This window comes from Heliangelus exortis, chromosome 1 (assembly GCF_036169615.1).
Source record: "Heliangelus exortis chromosome 1, bHelExo1.hap1, whole genome shotgun sequence".
NCBI classification, from domain to species: Eukaryota; Metazoa; Chordata; class Aves; order Apodiformes; family Trochilidae; genus Heliangelus; species Heliangelus exortis.
Window position 1 is genome coordinate 77,491,869 of NC_092422.1, and position 20,233 is coordinate 77,512,101.

A 20,233-nucleotide genomic window follows, 5' to 3' on the forward strand; every position below is an offset into this window, starting at 1 on the left:
GCAAAGTGTGCCTTGTTGTACCTACACATGGATGTACCTGTACAACTTCTAGGCCTAAACTGATTGTATTCTGTACATCATCAGCCCCTAGTTCTTCTTGCTTTGGGGTTAGTTTGTAAGGAACCAGATTAAATTGCTCCATATTAGCCACATAGATATGTCTTAAAACTCTCTGATGTATTTATAAATTCAAGTATAAAGAGGTAAGGTCAACACTATTTCTCTTCCCTAAATCACAAAATGAGGAGAAAAAAAGAGTAGCTGCTTGTCAGCTTTATTTCTATGATTCTTTTCAGGAGAAACCAGTAATATGGATACAGTCTATAAAAGAACTGAATGAGCAGAGATGTGTGAGATAACTGTTATATATATGTTGTGTGATCCTGATGTTGGTTGATGGCATCTGTTTCCTGCTTATATAAAATATTGACATATTCCCGTATTTATTGAAATATTCACAGTAAAACCAAACCAAACCAAAACAAATACATCGGTATCTTAGCCCAATGTATTAAAAACCTCTCTTGTTTACTTAAGGGATGAAAAGGGAAATCTCCCATGTGACGATGTCGGCAGACACATAGTGGGCAAGCCTGTTCACACAGGATCCGAATCTCCAAACTCATTTCTTGACCAGGAATATCGGAAACGCTTTAATGTGGTTGAAGAAGATGCAGTTTTATACTGCTATGAATATGAGAAAGGAAGAACAAGTGGTCCTGGAAGGAGAGAGAGCACACCAACATATGGTATGACATGGATCTAATAAGGATCATCACAATTTGTTGATTTTAGGATTTTCATGTATCTGCTTTATTTTAAACATGAAAACATTTCCAGGGGCCATATGTTTTTTCTAAGAATTCTGTACTACTTTAGTTCAGTTTCAAGAGTTTATTCTGTGTAAGAAAACTTAGTCACTTACTATGATAGGGAGGGCAGGTTCAGGGTTTTTTGTATTATTTTTCTGAATATAAGTTCTATAATTTTGTTAATTTTGCAGATAAACCTCTAGTGTCATTTTATATTAAAAAAAAATGCCAGAAGCTTGTATATTTTGACTACATGTAGAGGATAGAATTGTTTTTCAAGTATAAGTGCAAGACTTGCATGGGTTGAAGAATTCCAGATTAGGAAAAATGGCTCAGTTTTAAATAAAAAACCCACTTCAGTTTTACCAAGAGGTGGCATGGTGCTTTCCTGGTGCATTGCTCTCTGAAATCCTTCAATTTTATTTTAGTCCCAGAAACGAAGTGTGAGTTATAGCACTGTATTTTTTGTAACTCTGTGTTGATGTCCTGTAACTTCCTGTATGAGAAGTGATGACTTCATGTGTATAAGCAGTTCCTCTTTATTTGAGGTTAAATGTTGTCCAAGGAAGAACTTGGCATGTAAACACACTTGTATATTCATGCTACTTCCACAGCTTGGATTTTCACTTAAGGTGTAAACTCAGAAACAATTTCTGGTGAGAGTTTTGTTCCTTGAACCTTTACGCTCCAGGTTTTTTACCTTTTTGGAACTCTTTTTTAAGCTAGTATTATAACTTCTTGCAGCTTTGGACTGGGAGAACTGGTTTTCTGTTGCCAAGTTTAAAATAGTGCATATATAGAATTGTCAGGATATAGAAGAAAATGAAGAAGAAATCTCATATTTAAAAAAGCTCTATTGACTATTATGGTATTAGCTGAGCATAGCCTTGCATATTTTTTCATCCTGTTTGCTATGTTATTTCAAATGTTCAACTGAGCACACACTGTATGTTGGAGTTGTTAGAGTAATCCTGATGTCATATATCTTTGAGAAGATAGATGTAATTTATGAGGAAGCATAGGTGTAGTACATCATGCACCTTGGTATAAATTGACCTTGAAGCATAGAATCATAGAATGTCAGGTTGGAAGGGACCTCAAGGATCATCTGGTCCAACCCTTCTAATACTGTAGTTTGTATGAGATGGACCCTGTTGAGCTGAGACTTAAAACTTTCCAAAGTGGGAGAATCCACCACTTCCCCTGGGAGACCATTCCAATGTCTGACTGTCCTCTTAGTGAAAAATTTTCCTTTTGTGTTCAATTGGAATCTCCCCAGGAACGACTTGTGCCCATTGCCCCTTCTCTTATCCATGTGTCTCCTTGTATACAGGGAGTTTCCATCTTCTTTGTAGCCACCTGTTAAATACTGGAACATCAGAATAGTTTGAGCTATGTGAGGTATTCACAGGACCTGGAGCATTGTGCTAACACATCATTAAAGGGTACATTTTCATAAAAGGCAATCCTTTTGATTTCAAAGTGTTCTCTGGTGTTTTATAACCATACCCACACAGGTGTTTTATAACCCTACCCACAGTGTACAACCATTATAATTGGTGGATACAGTCAGTTCCATTGACAGAGATGTACTCTTTGTTCCAGATATTAAATTTTAATAATGCTGGTCTGCAGTGAAATAGAACATGTTTCTTCTTCAAGGACTGCTGAATCCATTATTTTGTTACAGGATAGCTTTTTTAACAGTTTTTTTATTAGTAATAGTAGCCGAAAGGGTTGTAAATATGTGGATCAAAGATTGCACTGAAAATCAATCATTATTTAACACATTTCTCATACAGACTTTCACTGTTGATCTCACTTCTGTTTTAATGAATTCACACTGTCAAGTCCACTTTCATTTAAGTGTATTTTAAAAAAATATTACCAGTTCAGCGTTAAATTCTAAAGTTTCCCACATGGCAGTTGTTAGCATAAGATTTGTGGCTAGCCATGTCCTTAGGATTTCACAGGAATCTGTGAAGCACTTTTCTGGCTTATGTTGACCCACCGAAGAAGGTCAAACAGAGTTCCAAGGCCTAGAGAAATAGTTATTTTCAACACATACTCATCATTAATTAAGTGGTGGTGTTAATTTTTTTAATATAATATTTCTCAGTCCTCCATGAGAGGTTAATAAGGCCTTTGTACGGTTCTTTATTGGAATATTTTTGACAATGTTAACAGAGATTTCCTTTTTATGTTCTTGCTGGCTTCCTGCTGTAGCATAATTGTTGCTAATTGGCCTCAGAAAGCTTCTGTTCAGATCCCAAGGAAAAAATTTTCTTGTGTGTATTCAACAGGAAAAGGAGATTTAGAGAATCCATGGGGGATAACAAGATTAGTGTAGGTAGCAGGTAAACGAAACTTGACTTTAAGGGAAGAAACAAGTTTGGTCATTGCAGTTTTACTGCCAGATACAAAAAGCACATACTTTGAAGAGCTAGAGATTTGGTTGAAAATTTGTTGCAGCTGTAGCTTTTGGTAACAATCAAACTTCACCTGATTTTGCCGGTTTTGTATCTTTTTAAGTGTGAAGATACTTTCAGTAATATACTATGAGTTTAGTCTTACAAATAAATGAAAGTTGTATTTGTAGAAAAAGTAACATTTGAAAGTTACTTCTCATCAAGTAAACATGAGCTGAATACATCCCCGCTCAGGAAATGGCTTCTTAACTGTGTGATCTGAATCTCACCAGCTTCAATCAGACTTAAATATGTGTCAATAAATAGTAAAATAAGTCACAAACAAAATGTTAAGTATTTAGGTTGTATTGCCCGAGCAATGATGTATTTGTGACCTGATCCTGTGGTCTGTACAGAACATACATCTTTTTTTTTTTTTTTTTTGTCAGTCTGTGTCAATTTAACCTCAAAAATTTGGAATTGCTTTTATGTAGAAGTTTTCTACTAAAATAATTAATGAGACTTCTGAAGTTTTTACTTTAAGCTCTGCTACTTTTAAAAACAAATTATTTTACCACTTTTCAGTTTTGTAACCAATTCAAAAAAGAGCAAGGACTCACCCTGTAGTGAAAATACTTCATTTTCAGTCTTCCAGTTATTGTGCCATATGCTAAACTAGTCTATGTGTTGTTTCAATATAGTACTAAACTTGCTAAAACTTCAGACCCCTTTAAGTGACCCTACTAATTTGCATAGCACGCTTTCACTGAATCTCCAGCTGTATTTGTGGAATCTTAAAGCAGAAATCATGGTTCACACAATTTTATAAAATCAGCTAGCAGCTTTGAAATGAAAATTTGAAGGGTATAATAGTCTTCACCTCTTCTGTCTCATGCTGCCTGAAATCAAAGTGAATTTACAAATAGTAATGTACTTTGCTTCCGGTGGATGAAACACTACAAAGGAACTTACATGTAGAGAATTTCTGCTTCTTTTCTTACTCAGTCACTGATGGATCCATTAAATACTTAGCTGCTTCTTCTCTGTTAAAGCAAATAGAACTCCAATCTTAACCTCTTATTCAGAGGCCATGCTGGATCCTCTTTGATAGGCAACTGTGTAGAATAGCAGTTTAGCACATAATTTGTTCTTTTTTCTAAAGAATGTTAGCTTAATGCTGCCTTATGGTGCATGTTCTCAATTTTTTCCTCTGTTTCCAGGGAAACTAAGGCCTATTTCTATGCCAGTAGAATATAACTGGGTGGGGGATTATGAAGACCCCAATAAAATAAAAAGAGATAGTAGGAGAGGTAAGTGATCTTACCACATATCTTGTGCAAGGCATTATGGGTTTTATCATGCTTTAAGATGAATATTTCAGCATCATTTTGCTGCTTGCTTAGATATGTATTTTTGTAAACCTGTTTTGGATTCTTTCATTATGTATACTTAAATTTTTGCAGTCATTATTAAGTTTGAGGAAGTTGCTCAACCAGGCAAAAAAAATCATGACTACAAAACCCTGAAGTTAGCTTAACTTTATATTGGCATTTTGTTGATTTGGCTGTATTATCCAGTCCATTTTGAAACTGGCCTTAGTTTATAATACTAGAGGGCAAATGTATGATTATTACTGATAAGTATTGTTATGCTTAAATGAGAATAGTATGTCACTTTTTTCTGTCTTCGTAGTTCTTTTTGGATTAAAATATTGTAGAGTAGCATAGGATTCACCTCAATCCAGGATAAGTTCTTCAAAATCCTTGCCTGTGGGGCTCAGATATGTAATTTCAACTACAAATTATAGCCTCTGAGACTGTTATTGCCCAAGAACAAAATGTTGCAGTAACGATAGGTATTTCCATAAAAATATTAACTGTTTTGTAGGGATCAAAAAAGGGAGCATTTTTATATTAATAGGAAAAGAATAGAGGACAAATTTATGCTTCTTTGTAAGTTCTTGCTTGTGCTGGGGGTGTGTGCAGTTCTATTCTCTTCATCAGAATTGAAAAAGGTTTAGAAGACAAAAAAAAATTATCAGATGTATGGAGTGGCTTCCAGACCAGGGTCAATGCAGTAGGCTGGAAATTATCAGATTGACAGATTTTTGGGGCAGAACATAGTAAATGTTTATAAACTCTTGTGGAATGAAGTAAGAAAACAGGCTTGTCACTGTTTTTCTCTGAAATGAGACCTGAGAGACATCCCATGTCTTTGTTGAGTGCTGATTAAAAATAAGATCTGACTGTACATACAGTTTCTGTTTGAACTAAGGAGCCTCTTGCTGCTGAAGGAGGTTGTGAATCCTAAAAGTTCACATTTATACAAGGGAAGACCAGGAAATTTCATGAAAGACAAATGTGCTGAGGTTTCCTAAATTCACAAACATGGCTTCTGGCTCAGGATGTCCCTCAGCTACAAGCTGGTAGATGCTGGAAGAGTATTCAGGAAAAGTATGGATGATGCTGTAAATTATCTCAAATGAATATTCAAAGCAAATTATTTTAAAGTGTATGGCACCACAACCAAAAGAAAAGATTGCAGATATGATCATAAGTGTATCATTGCTCACTTTTTGAAAACTGCAAGGCAAATTTTATTGATGTGAGGCTTCTTCTATACCCTGTTCCTTTTATTGTCAAAGAAACCAGAAAACTGCAAGAAACATGAATTTTCCCTTCCAGAACATTGCCTTCTTATTATATCCAGACAAAATAAGCAGATGGGCTTTGTTAATTACATAGTCTCGAAGAGGTAAAAATTGACAGTAGATCTTAGGAAGAATATTATATACTTTGGAAGCAGAATTAACATATGTACAACAATTCACAATTACATTTTGCCTTACTTTTCTTTCAACAGAAAATTCATTGCTCCGCTATATGAGCAATGAGAAAATAGGTCAAGAAGACTACATGTTTCAAAGGAATAGCAAAAAGGATACTGGGAAGAAGTCCAAAAAGAAGGGAGATAAGAGTAGTAGTCCAAGCCATTACTCACTGTTGCCAAGTTTACAAATGGATTCATTGAGACAAGATGTCATGGGCACGCCTGGACCAGAAACTGCTTTGTACCACGTGAGTAAAAATAATATTTTTACAACACAAATTATTGTTCTGTGCTTGTGATGAGAGACTGTATTGGTTTTATAGAGGTGTTGAAACCTTTTTCAGGCTGCTGCTGTTACACTGGTTCCTATTCTTGGGACAATAACTAGACCTCAAAGAAATATTTTAGAGTTCTTTGTTTTGCTGTTACAAATGTGGAATGGACACCAGTGTTTTAACTCCTTTAACTTAGAAGATGTGATGTTTGAGATCGAGTGTGGAATCATTTACTTTCTACTAATGGAAAGAGAAGTAGCATCAGTTTCCAGATGGGCTAGAAACCTTTCTCCCAACATCTATGTCACTCCAGTATGTTAAGTCTTTTCAGATGACCCTTTTACTTCAGGTACTTGGAAGACCTAATAATGGCAGGAAAACTTGTGGAAGGAATTTGTTTTTCCTTTGAGGTAAGAGGAGTCCGAGTGAGTGAAACTGTTGTTAAAATATAGCCCTCAATAATTTAAGTAAATGTGAGGGAAGGGATTCTGCTGATGTAAAAGGCAAATTGTAGTAACTGGCTAGTTTTAAATGTGTTGAGAATATGGAGTGAGAAGATCACAAAATATTTTATATACAATATCACATTCACCCCGTTAAAGTATTTACGTTTTAGATCTGAGTAAAAGATGTCATCATACAGGAAAACACACAGTAACTGTACAACAGAACAATAGAAATAATTGAAATTATCTTTGTATACTAACAAAGAGTATGTAATTTAGATTGCCAGTGTCTAAGCGAGATGGCAGGGGGGCTTGTCAGGCAGTCTGCTGTGAAAAACTGGCAGGTGGAGCCTCACTGAACCCATGAGAGACAAGTAACCTGTTTCCTGTTATAAAACATCACTAAGGATTATTGCATTATAGATTAATTGTGTAGATTAATTGAAACTAACTGAGCCTTTACATCTGTTTACACTACTTGAGTGCTTGGTCCACTGGCTTCTAGAACTCTTTAGTGCTCTGCAGTGAATAGGTGATTCTGATTAATTTCAGACAAGGTGTCATTTATCATTAAAAGTAAGTGCTTGTGATGCACTTAAATTAAATCAAGTTCCCAGATGCAAGAACTGCTATTCCCTTTCTTTCTCACTGTAGTATTTTAGGTATGATGATAAGCTTTTTTTCCTTGCATTATTTCTCACTTTAGTTTTATGCTCTTTTTGTGAGTTGGAAATCTGATAGTGGGATTTATTTGAAAATTTCTGGATACATCTGAACTGTTAACACCACAAATTTCACCAGTGGTCTGCTAATCCTTTTGGTGCATTATTATCATTAAAGGATGCCTCTATAATGCCATTGAATCTTAAGCATCTCTTTGGAACTTCAGTGAGACCTTATTCATTTATAATAGGACGTAAAGGCTATTTGTTCTTCAGAATGCAAGTTGGTATTGATGTAACTGTCTTTGAAGGAAAATGCATGAAACAAACAGAAAGAGGAACCTCAAGCCATTTGTTTGTCCCTGAGGAAATGGGAAGGGCCCCTTCACAAAACATTTACAGCCCTCTGCAGTTGATTATTGCTGATCCTATTGCTGGAAGACACCTGGCTGCCTCCCTTTTTGAGGTGGTGGCACCCAAGTGTGCTGGCTTATGAAACCCTAATCTAGTTCTGCAGATTGGGCTACATAGCAAAACTAGAGGCTTTGTTATAAATCAGACAGAACTTTTCTTAAAATTGTAAACAGAACAGAATACAGATAAATCAAGGAGCTCATATCTGATAAGTGGTATTTTTTATAACAAAAAGCACAATGAAAACATAATTCTTAAATTGCAAATTGCATATTAAAGATGAATAAAAAGTGTCTGAAAATATTTTTTCCAATAATTTTTACACATTTTTTACTAGTTACCTAGTTTTCATTAAGACTTTACACTGTACGTGACCCTCTGGATGAGCACAAGTTCAATGCAGAGGAATGGTGGTAACTCCCAAAACTACACTAATATTAGTGAAAAGGACTGGGGGTTTTGATTTGGATTTCTGTTTGGTTTGTTGGGTTTTTTTAAAGTTGATGTTTTCTCATACTGGAGTATCAGGTGAAGAGAGATTACTGTGACTCTCTATGCTGCATACCTCACACCAGTGAATTTTCTTGAAGTTAAGTTCCTCCCATATAGCTGTAGTTGAACTTTATTATAGTGCCTCCATTGTTTGTATCAGATCCCAGTACTGGAGAATACTCTACCAGGCTTGCTAAGTAGTTCCAGTCTCTGATTGCTCATGTTGTTAAAAGTTCAATTTTTAGCCTGTGTTTATCTGGCTTCTGTGTCCAACCTTAATTATAAATTTACCTTTATCCTCTAAGTTTAAAGGTATTTTATCTCCCAACATAGGAATTTTCAGATTACAATCAAATCACTTTCTAACCTTCTCTTGCTTAAAAGACATAGAATGAGCAACCTGGGTTTGTCACCAAATGTGTGTTTTCACATCCTTTAATCACTCCCGTAATTCTTTCAGCTCCTCGTATTTAATCCTAAAGTACCCTAAATATCCTAAACACCCCTCCTAAGGTATATATGCCAGAACAGGCCATAAATTTCCAGGAGCTTGGTATAAAGGTAATACAGCCTTTCTATTCCTGTTTGCTACCTCTCTACCTTAGTACCTAAACATTTAAATGTTTAAAGGTCTGTTTATTCATTTTAACCATAGACCTGCAGTGGGAGTATGTTTATTGCTTGGGTTTGGTTTTATTTTTTCTGTAATGTCACTTTTCCAAATCATGGATTTGCAGGACTGATATTTTCAATCCTGTTATTTATATCTTGCATTGTTTGTTCTTAAATATATAACATTGTGTGTGGTTGGCCATGTTGAAACTTGTGTAATTTGTTGGGTATGCTTGCTGAGAAATCCCTGGCTCTGAAGCAACACCAAGCCTGAAATACCAGAAAGAGCTCTGACACCTCGAAATGGGTCTCTGAGATTCCTAAGTCCATGGGGTATTGAAGCTCCAGGAATCCAGAGCCTGCTGTATAATGGAACTACCAAACCCCCTGTTTGGAAATTATCTTTTCACTGTACATATTCTGTGAAGTTTTTAAAAAAAAACAAAACCAAACGACACTTTTTTTTTTTTTTCTTGATTTTCTGAATTCCCTGGACTGTAAATACTGCTCACCCAGCATTCAGCTCTTGTGTCATTCACTGATCTTTAATTTTCTGTCACCTTTTTTCAGTGCTATTTTCATTCTTTTTTTAGTCCATTGATATAAATGTTAAATAATCTTGGTCTAAGAATGCATCCCATTAGTTAATGATTAATTCCCCTTACAATTCCAAGCCTCTTTCCTTTTGAACTTTGCAACTAGTGATGTGTGCAGATTGATGACATTTCAGTGTGAAGGTTTTCTGGAGAAAAGCAGCTTTTATAATTATTCTGGCTTGAATTCCTTACTTCTACTCCTTTTATACGTCTCCATAGAAAAGAAAAGTCTTTAATCAAAGAACTACACTAGTGAATTAAATTGCCACAACATAAATCGTATGTTTTTGACCTATAAACAAAGTGGGTGACATTAAAAATTATCATGGTAATTCAGAAGTGCACGGTTGTTGCTTATTTGCTTACCAGTATTTAGAAAAATGCCAGCAGATTCAAATTCTTATATTCTGAAGTGATGACAAGAACGGGACAGTTTAGTGTTTTCCTGACTATCAGTATACTAATTTGCATTAAATCACTGATTTTAACTATTTTGTTCATATCTATGACCTACCATTACAATCAACAATGGTGTGATCAAGGGTACATTTCAGTTATGGCCTTGAAAAATGAACAGGATTTGCTTGTTTTGCTCATGGGGTAGTTGTTATGAGAGCAAAAGAAAACCTAATTTATATTATGTCTGTGAAGTAATGATCCCTTGTATACACTTAAGTTTATTTTTTAATCCTCACCTCTCTTCACCACTTTGCTTTGTTTTGTTTCCCGTTCCAGAAAGTTTTTCCAGTCTGTGTTGACTTCTAGCCAAGTTGTAGCTTTTTGTATTCTATTTTTCTTCCTCCGGATTGCAAAAGAAATACCTATACAAAACTTTAATGTTTTTGTTAAGCCAAGGCAAATTGTTTGAGCTGTTGCTAATCTGGCACTCAAGCAGGTCTTGAATGTGATCTATGACTCTAGATGTAAAATGGTGCAGTTAAAATTGCTTTGGGGCCCAAAAGATAAAAAGCTCTGACACATTATTATAGTTTTTTAAGTTCATTATGTTACTGTGTGGGGGAATTTCCCTGGTACGTTGTGTTTTGTTTTCATTGAAGGAAAATAATGTTATTAGGAGGGAGATAGCCTTGTGAGTCAAAAGAAGTTCTATACCAGCTTAGTAGTTTTATGGTCCTGTCTGGGTCAGTGCAACTTTCTGTTGGTCTAAAAACAGCATTGCTATGGTAAGAAAAGGTTGCAATCTATTGTATAGAGTAGGGAGTTATACAAGAAAATGTAAACTTGCTTACAAACTCTTACCAAACTTACAGCAATAAACTTATATTATTGACCTTGTTCCTACTACCTTCCTGCCTCCTATCCCTTTGCCTTTTTCAGTGTATACACACTTGTTCATGTGGATTTAGCAGTACCTAATGGCTTGCTTGTTTAGGAGAAGTGACAAAAATGCAACAGCTTCTTGCTTTGCTAATTACCAGCCTGCTTAAAATTGTTTAATCAGTTACAGGAATTTTCATGTAATTTTAATTGTATTTGAAAATAAAGTAAGTTTAGTAGCAAGATTTACTACTAGAGTTCATATGTCTGGATAAGGTGGTTTAAGAACAGATGCAGACAATAAATGAAGGATTTGTGCCATAGGGATTTTGCTGAATCTACAGGTGCAGATATGTACACATGCATTATCTTTAATGTTCCAGGTTTACTTTAAAAAAGGGAGGAATAAAATAAGAGCCATCAGTCTGAAGATAAAGCTTGATAAAGTTGCTGTATGTTTAGCAAACTTTTTTTTTCCCTCTTTAGAAACGTGTAACTATCCACATGGTTGGAGTGAACCTCTTAACTCACATAATTAATTTCTGTACTTGCTTCAATGAGCACCTACAGAGAGCTGAGCACGATCCTTTCTGCTCTGTCAGTGAGGACACTGAGGTAACATCAGTGAGGGATTTGGCCAGATTTACAGTTTTAGTTTTCTCCCTCAGCCAGTCCTCCTGAGGTTGCTGTACCAGTTCAGCTCAGTGGGTTTGCTCATGGGTCCACATCAATCTGGGCATGAAAAGTTCTATTGGTTGCAACAATGATCTTGTTGGACATTCTGTAAGAGAAGATTTCCTTATGGCCCTACTGCAGTTTTTAGCTGCTAAGATAAATGGGAAAGAAGTCAGTAACTTTCAAGAAAAATAACTTTCCTGCTTAAATGGTGCGCATTTTCAGATATTTCTTGACACCCACCCACCCACCCAGAAAAAAATAAAGGAAAATGCTTTTTAAAAGTTCAGTTCAAAATGGATGTGTTTAGGTGTTCTCTATACAGAAAAAGAATTTACCAAAAGCTTATGATTCTAAAAACTTTATAGTCTCCCTCTGTTTAAGTGGTTGATTTTTCTCTTACTCTTCCTATTCCTCTTTGAAGCAAGACTGAAAGTAAGGAAACAAAGAAAATTCTTGAACAGTACCTACATTTTTAGTTAAAATCAATGAATTGAATAGGAATGTATTTATGAAACCTTTAAATTATAGTCCACAGTGTCCTGCATTTAAGAAAGTGTAGAATGTATGCACAAGCTGCTCATCAATTTGTCACAAATTACTTTTGAATAGAGATGGCATCTAATAAGCATGATATATTGGAAAAGCGTTTTTAAAAATGAAACAAAAAATAAGAAAAGAAACAAAAAGCCAACCAACCAAACAAAAAAAACCAGCAAAAAAATCCACCAGAAAAAACCTCAAAACCAAACCGACCACCCAACAGAAAACATAGCTGTTTGTTATGTTTGTAAGCATCACAGTATTTTAAAAGTTTCTGTTTCATGAATTTTTGTTACAGATATTTGTAACTAAATGAAAATAAGTTTATGGGGAAAAAAAACTTGACGATTGATTGCACAGATTTTAAGTAGGAGTCTGAAATCTAGGATGTCATTGTACCATTGCAACAGATGGAATTGGTACACTTTCTTCCTCAGAATGTTTGATGTCCAACTATGGCAGTATTTAAATACCAAGGCTGCCTTTTCCTTTTTGTCTTCCATTTTCACAAATGTCTGTAGTTAGATTGGTAATTATTATTGAATAAAAGTCTAGCAGTTCATATCAAAGTCCAATTTAACCTACACATGGAGTGAAAAATATTTTCCATATTTCCATGAGTTTTGTTAACATTTGTGAATTAATGCTGCTTCTTCTTTATCTCCATTTAAATACTGAAGCTTGCAGAATGATTGTAGATTTACAGGCATAATCATCAGCAAAGTGAATTTTAAACTCCTTGAAAATATACTTGTACTTGATTTAAAAAATTATACTTGTGTTAATGTTAAAAAAGTATTAGTATATTTACATTCCCAGCTAATGAACTGCCCTATATCTCAAATAACTCCAGAAATTAAATGACCATCATGAAGAATTTGTGAAATATTTCATAATTGTTGAAAATTTCAATCTATTTGATACCATAGTAAAAAAGAATTTAAAAGGTGATTTCTCTGCTGCTTGTGGCTATTTAGCCCATAAGATTGTATCTAAATATAATAGTGCATACCCTAGCCACTGTAAAGGCAGGAAAACAAAAACCTCAGAGGATAGTAGCACATATACTGTTGAATACAATTTCATGTGGAAAATGGTAGCCTTTTCATCAATAGTTGTCTAAGACTGGCTCCCAAGTAGGCTTCTAGATGCCTCAGTAGTACAAGTCCAATAGTCTGAAGTGCTGTGATACCCTAATTTTCTTCTCAGCTACTTGTATATTTATGAAGATCCAGCAGAGCTTGGCTCTGATAAAAACTAAACACTGGGATATCCCTCTCTGAAGGTCACTGGAACATTTCTGACTTTCTTCTGTATATCTCACCTTAGTTTTTGTAGCCTTGGAGCTATGTAGCCTATAGAGATGTAGTCTCCTACAGGCACTCCTACAGGCACTTTAGCCTGTTCTACAGCCCAGCTCCTTGTTCATTTTCCAATCAATGAGCATGTAACAAAGAAATAAGGCTGTGACATTGTCTTACCATTCTGTTGTGATGTAAAACCAGAGCTGAGTAGGCTTATGAAATTTCAGAATAATCTAGTCTGGAGTTCTTTTAAAGTACTCAAGAAGTCTATTCTGAGGGAAAAGTGCTGTTAACCTGTTTTATATAACATAATGCAGAGTACCCAATTTTGTTTTGAAGCCATAATGAGCACCTAGCTTGTATCCATTCCTCTTGTCAGCTTCCTCAAGTATAGCTCAGGTATCTCTGAAGAGTCTCCAAGAACTAATAGCAAAGAACAATAATTTAAAATTTCAGCAAGAGGAAGACAGGGAAGAGGAAGAAACATAATGGAAAATTCTTTCTGTACTGCTGTCATGAGTCTGAAACACCATCATGTCCCAAAACCAGAATCATCCCATTTGCTGTAGGCAGCTCTGAATTGGCACGGGTTGGATTTCTTTCAGTTGAAGACTCATGGTTTTATGTATCTGATTCAGACAGAAGAGCAGCATCTCTCACATTCTCAAGCTGGAATAGTGTTTCCAGCCCTTGGCCAGCTTCTTCACTCCAAAAAGAAAACATCTGACTGCTGTATGTATTCCTTCCTTTGAATGCCACACTTTGGAAATGTAAGAAGCACAAATCAAGTAGTAAAAATAGTGGTTATGTTCTTAAAATCAGTGTAGGGAGTTCATCTAGGCCATAAGTGAACTGTGTGGCATATAAAAGAAACAAAATACTGAAACCACTAAGTTAACCATTAAGCAAAATATGCCTGACTTGTGACAGTTGGATTGTTGTGCTGAAAGGTATGTAGATATTGGGTTTGGGTTTGGTAAAAATCAGCTCTGAAATAAATCTACATTTCTGAGAGAAAAGGAAGGAGAGAAATAGCATGCAACTTCCTTGCTAATGGAAGATGTCATTATATTATTTTTAGACCATTGCAATCAACATAGAGAAATAGGCTTCCTGGGTCTGGTCCTCTGCTGTTGCAGTTAATCACCTCTACTTTATCCAATTCAGATATGTATTAAATTCCACTATTCAAGCATGGTATGAACTGCTGTTGCTAATTATGGGACCAGTAAAAGGAGTTAAACTGGGTGAATGGATGGCCAGTCATCATAATTCCAAGAAAAATGTTGGACAGTGGGGATGAAAGAACAAAATTATAATTAGCCTGCTAACAAGACAAAGGCATCATTCCTAATAAGTGTGCTACAGAAAAGAAAAAGAAACAAATACCTCAAAAAACATCATAAAGTGAATAGGATAATAGGATAATTCAGTCTGGGAAGGACCTTAGGAGGTGTGATGGGCTTTGGCTCAAGGCACTGCTTGGCTGTCCTCATAGGAAACAAAGTTGGAAGTGAGTGATAAAACAGACATTTCAGCAGTAGCTGAGAGGACAGCAACTTGTTCGGATTCAAGGCACAGTTTCTGTTGTTTCATTTTCTGTTTAGCTAAAATCGTTTTATGAAAGTGTCTCAATAGCCTCACAGGTGTTTTGCCAACTCTATACTCTTAGAGCTTTGAACTGAACACTGAGGAGAGTGGATGTGCATATGCAGCTTTTATACTTGAGTTCTGGTTAAGCATACATTTTGTGAAATAGAGTTATTTCACCTCCTCAGGAGAGAGTGCTAAGTTCTTTTAATTATATAGAATAATATATGTATTGTTCATGGGGAATATTATTCCTGTCACACATGAGGGAATATTTTCACTTCTGCATTGCTTCTCTTACAAAGAAGCAGATAATACCATGAATTTTCTGTTACTGGAGAAGCGGTTGCCAAAATAAAATTTGAAAGTATTGAACGTGGGAGATTATACATCTGTTTCTATATACCAGCATTTTTATTAAAATCCAGAATTAGCTATTGCAGCAAAGCAAAATGCTCTGGAGATGAGATAAGATGCATTTATGGGCCATCATGAAGCACAACTGGAAATATCTGTTTAAAATTTTTAGTTTTAAACTTTCTCTATTACTTCCTTTTGCATCTGACCACGAGGGGGAAAAAAGGTTTTCCATGATGAAGCTGGGGAATTCTTTAAAAATGAGAGTTACTGTAAAGGTCATCTAGTGCAGCTCTGCTAGTTTAGATTTATTCATTACTGCATCTGGTATAATGCTCTGAAAGTGTAATTTTACATTGTCAGGAGATGTAGATCTATAGACTAATAAATCTCCCAGCTCAGAACATTTCCTAATTTCCTGTCACATCCTCATTCTGTACTTTTTCTGTTATCTATTTAAATTAATCATTCCAGGTTGTTTCCTGCTTTTATTACATGATAGATAACTTTTGCCCTTGTAGGTATTAACACTGTTTGTGCACCAGAAAGCTACATTACCTGTAGCTGGTACAGTCACAATAGCACAGTTGAGTTGTTTTGGGGTTTTTAAATGTAGATTAAGTTACTTAGTCTCCCAGTTATTCCCCTTTGATAGAGAAAAGGTTAAGCATAGCATATTGCAGCTGAAAAGTGTATGCCAGGCATTAGAATCATAGAATCATAGAATAGGCTGGGTTGGAAGGGACCTCAGAGATCATCGAGTCCAACCCTTGATTAACTACCACTGCAGTCACTAGACCATGGCACTGAGTGCCACATCCAGTCTCTTTTTAAATGTCTCCAGGGACGAAGAGTCCACTACCTCCCTGGGCAGCCCATTCCAATGTCTGATCACCCTTTCCGTGAAAAAATTCTTTCTAATATCCAATCTGAACTTCCCCCGGCACAATTTAAGACCGTGCCCTCTTGTCTTACTGAGAGCTGCCTGGGAAAAGAGACCAACCCCCACCTGGCTCCAACCTCCTTTCAGGGAGTTGTAGAGAGTGATGAGGTCTCCCCTGAGCCTCCTCTTCTTCAGGCTGAACACCCCCAGCTCCCTCAGCCTCTCCTCATAGGATCTGTGCTCGAGTCCCTTCACCAGCCTGGTTGCCCTCCTTTGGACCTGCTCCAGGACCTCAATATCCTTCTTGAACTGAGGGGCCCAGAACTGGACACAGGACTCGAGGTGTGGCCTCACCAGCACTGAGTACAGGGGCAGAATCACCTCCTTGGACCTGCTGGCCACGCTGTTCCTGATACAGGCCAGGATGCCATTGGCCTTCTTGGCTACCTGGGCACAATGGCCTTCTTGGCTACCTGGGCATTGCTCAGAGGCAACTCAGCTTGAGTTCCCACTGAAGTATGGTGGGGACTGTCATGTCTGTGAGAATTTCCATCTAGGTCCTGACTTCTCAGCTGGCTTCTCTCTGCACTCCTTTCTCTGCAAGAAAAAGAAGGTGTTGGGGCTATAAAAGCAATGAGCCAAGGGCACTACTGGCTGGCATGCGTCATGAAATTTGGCATTCTAAAGAATTTGTACTCTGAGTGGTGAAAATATTGTTTGAATTAAGGAGCACAGGTGCCCATTACTGTTCTATCAAAATGCTTTGACAAGCAACACAATGGTTTTTGAACAAGTGATTTTTTCCACAGTGGTGATTTTGACTCCCCAGGAGTCTCTGCCCCATTTGTCTGTCCTGCTTACTCAGCAGTGGCCTCTTGAGCTTCTTGCTGATACAGAATGTGAGAGATGGTATGGTTGTACCCGGCTCTTTGAAAATGGCTCTTTGCAGTAGTGTGGCTGCAGAAGAGAAGCTGTTTTATTAGGTGTTTCTATTTTACTGGAAAGAAGTGCTTGTTGCTTAGCGCCTGATCTCTGAGTCAGCCAAATCTTCTCTGCTACTGTACTGTGAAGGGAGAATAAACCCTCATATTTTTCATATAGCAATAGTTGCTTTTTGTCCATTTTTCCAGTATATCCCTTTGCTTTCAGATTAACCCCAGCAGATAATATTTCTAACACTACAGAATTCTGATTTTAGAATGAAGCGTAAAACTAAATTTGTAAGCTGATTTGTACTCTTAAGGTCACCATAGCCAGCACAGAATTAAAAAGACCTAATGTTATCTTTCCCTACCTTCTGAGAAGAGCTGTTTCATCTTCAGCTTAGAGGAAATTTCACTGTATTCCAGCAAGTAATGTGACTTTTATCTTGGAGTGAACTATTCTTTTTCTGTCTTAATTTGTAGGTGCAATGGCAATGTTTGGTATGAATTTTAACAAAATGTATAATGGCTGATGTGCAAACACTCTTTTCCTTATTTCCCCATGGAGACTTCCCCTTTGTTCAAGATCCCATTGTTTCTTGTAGTCAAGAGCTATGCAAATTTAGTCCTGATATGTAACTATTGTCACTGCTATTGTCACAAGTGATTCCTGGTAGCCTGGTACAACCATAGAGGCACAAAGGACTATGTTCTGGAAATGTCATTTTTGTTCTGAAGGGTAGAAATGCAGAGAAATCTCCATACCTTGGAAATTGTTATAACAACATAACCAGTGTCTGCTGAAAAGTATGACTTAGAAGGAGAAAAAAGTGATTTGTATGTTTTACTTTCTAGAGGTGAGCAAGGAAAGCATTTTGGTGGCTGTAATTTGTCTTCTGCATCTCCTTTGCTGAGATTGCTAAGACTGCTTCTTTTACACACAACTGTGCACTGATTTCCTGTTTAAGCAAAGCCTTTGTAAACTCTCAACCTCCTGAATAGTGCAATTGTCTTTTTAATTGATTTTTTACCAAAAACTTAATATTTTTGAAAATCAGAATGAGTTTTCTGCCTTTCACTGAAAGAATGTGCCAAAGTTCTAAGAGAGAAGTGTATCTTCCTTAAAGCAAAAATCTGTCTTCTCAGCTCTGCCCTCATCATTATAAAGCACTTACATCCCTTGCACTTTTCTCTGTCACACAGACCAACCAGTCTGAAATAGATCACGCTCAGGGACACAAGCAGAATTGTTGCTAACTGCTCCTATAGAGGAGCCCAGTATGTACGCTTTCCATCATAAGCAAACGCCTAGATGCAGCAGGGGGAACATGGGACCTTTATTTTAAGATGATTATTTTTCATCTAGCAAGATCATGGACCTGACACAAGATTGTGCCACTACCCAGGATTGACGACTCTGGTGTTTTAGAGTAGTTTATGTTTTCTCCTCAGAATCCAGGTCCAGGATCAACCACAGAATCATCCAGGTTGGAAAGGACCTCTGAGATTATCAAGTCCAACCCTTAATCCACTACCACTGTGGTTCCCAGACCATGGCACTGAGTGCCACATCCAGTCTCTTTGTGTGGCTGTGCCACAGATCACCTCTCTGATATAATATAGGTCACTTGCACAGTCATTTCCTTAAATTTGCATGGATAGTCTTGTTCTTTAATGTTTAGGTAAACATACAAAGGAAGTCCTACCTTTCCCATGCATAAGACAGAAATTTGCTAAGTAGAACTGGATTTTTCCTGAAGGAAATTGCATTTTTTGAAAGAGGTTTGCTTGACTGACTGATCCCTGCTGCAAGGGCAACACACTGAATATCTGAATAGACAGATATTGGACCCCCTTGCTTTCTAAACTCCTTCTCAGAGAGGAGCCCAGGTGTCAGACATGGGCTTAGTGATCCAACCTTAGTGTCAGACATGGTCCTTCCAGGGAGAGTGACTAAAACATTACAGTCTGAGAAAATACTCAAGCGTCAGATACCCCTTGATCAGATTAAGGTGAAAGAACACTCAAGGACTTTATTTGAACATATGATTTAATTAGAACTATAGAAGGAATAACTCATAAAAGCTGATACTTTGATTATTATGTATGCTCAGGCTGCGTAATCATAAAGGCTGATTATTTAGATCACAAAAGTCACCATGCGTTCAGGCTGTGCAACATGAGGGAAAAAAAAACAGTGGTAATCATTGTTTTACTTAATGATTTGAGGAAAGAGAAAGCAAGAAAGTAGGAGGAGAAAAATTAGAAGCGATAGCTAGCAAATATCTCTGGTCCTGGGTCCAGCGTTGAGCCAGCCAACAGGGGATGGTTGGTTTCACTGAAACTCCTGAAACCCATCACCACAGCTCCTTCTTTTATAGGCCTGTTTCAATTAGTAGTAGTGATTGAGACGTATCAGATTGAACAACTAGAGCAGACCTTCACTCACTTGCCAGTTCTGTTCTCTATCATTGTCTCTGTATGCAGGCCATTTCCTTAAGTGCCAGGCAGTCCCCTTGGAATACTAACAAAGATCTGCTATGGGAGAGTTTACAATGATGGTTTCACACCAGTTCCCAGAATACACACCCTCAGGTCTTGTCTGGCACACACAGCAATCCAGGAGGCCATCATCTCAGTAATACTTCATGAGAGGACAGCAGGCAAAGGACACAAATGGAAATATAAGAAATTCCATGTAAACATAAGAAAAAAATACTTTTACTGTGAAATGGTTTAACTGGAGCAGTTTACTCAGGCCCTTGAGTTATGGAGTGCCCATCTTTGGAGATACTAAAAACCCAACTGGACACAGTCCTGAGGAACCTGCTCTAGTTGACCCTGCTCTGAGCAACAGCTGGGTGAGACAACCTCCAGAGGCGTCCTCCCACCTCAGGCATTTTGTAATTTTCTGACTGGTCCATTCTCTTCAGTAAGAGATAAAACTAGGAGTTGGTCTGGAGTAGAAATAAAAATAAAGGGTTAGGTACTTTTATGTACTTGTGGTAATTCAGTTTCTTTTCCCTTCTTCAATGATGGCAGTTGAAACATACACAGTGATGGAAGAACTGATGCAACTTGGACTTTTGCCATTAAAGAATATATACAGTTTTTGCACCCTCCCTTTCTCTCTT

General features: G+C 36.9%; 1 protein-coding gene across 6 annotated transcripts in view; it reads left to right on the forward strand.

The window, feature by feature from the left end:
- Window positions 1-20,233, forward strand: part of CNKSR2 (connector enhancer of kinase suppressor of Ras 2) — a 215,176-nt gene that overhangs the window by 128,955 nt on the left and 65,988 nt on the right. For all 6 annotated transcript variants that reach the window (XM_071749698.1, XM_071749682.1, XM_071749687.1 and 3 more), the window contains 3 exons: window positions 538-749; window positions 4,441-4,530; window positions 6,083-6,297. In XM_071749698.1, coding sequence (XP_071605799.1) covers window positions 538-749; window positions 4,441-4,530; window positions 6,083-6,297 — 517 coding nt within the window. The remainder of the gene's footprint in view (window positions 1-537; window positions 750-4,440; window positions 4,531-6,082; window positions 6,298-20,233) is intronic.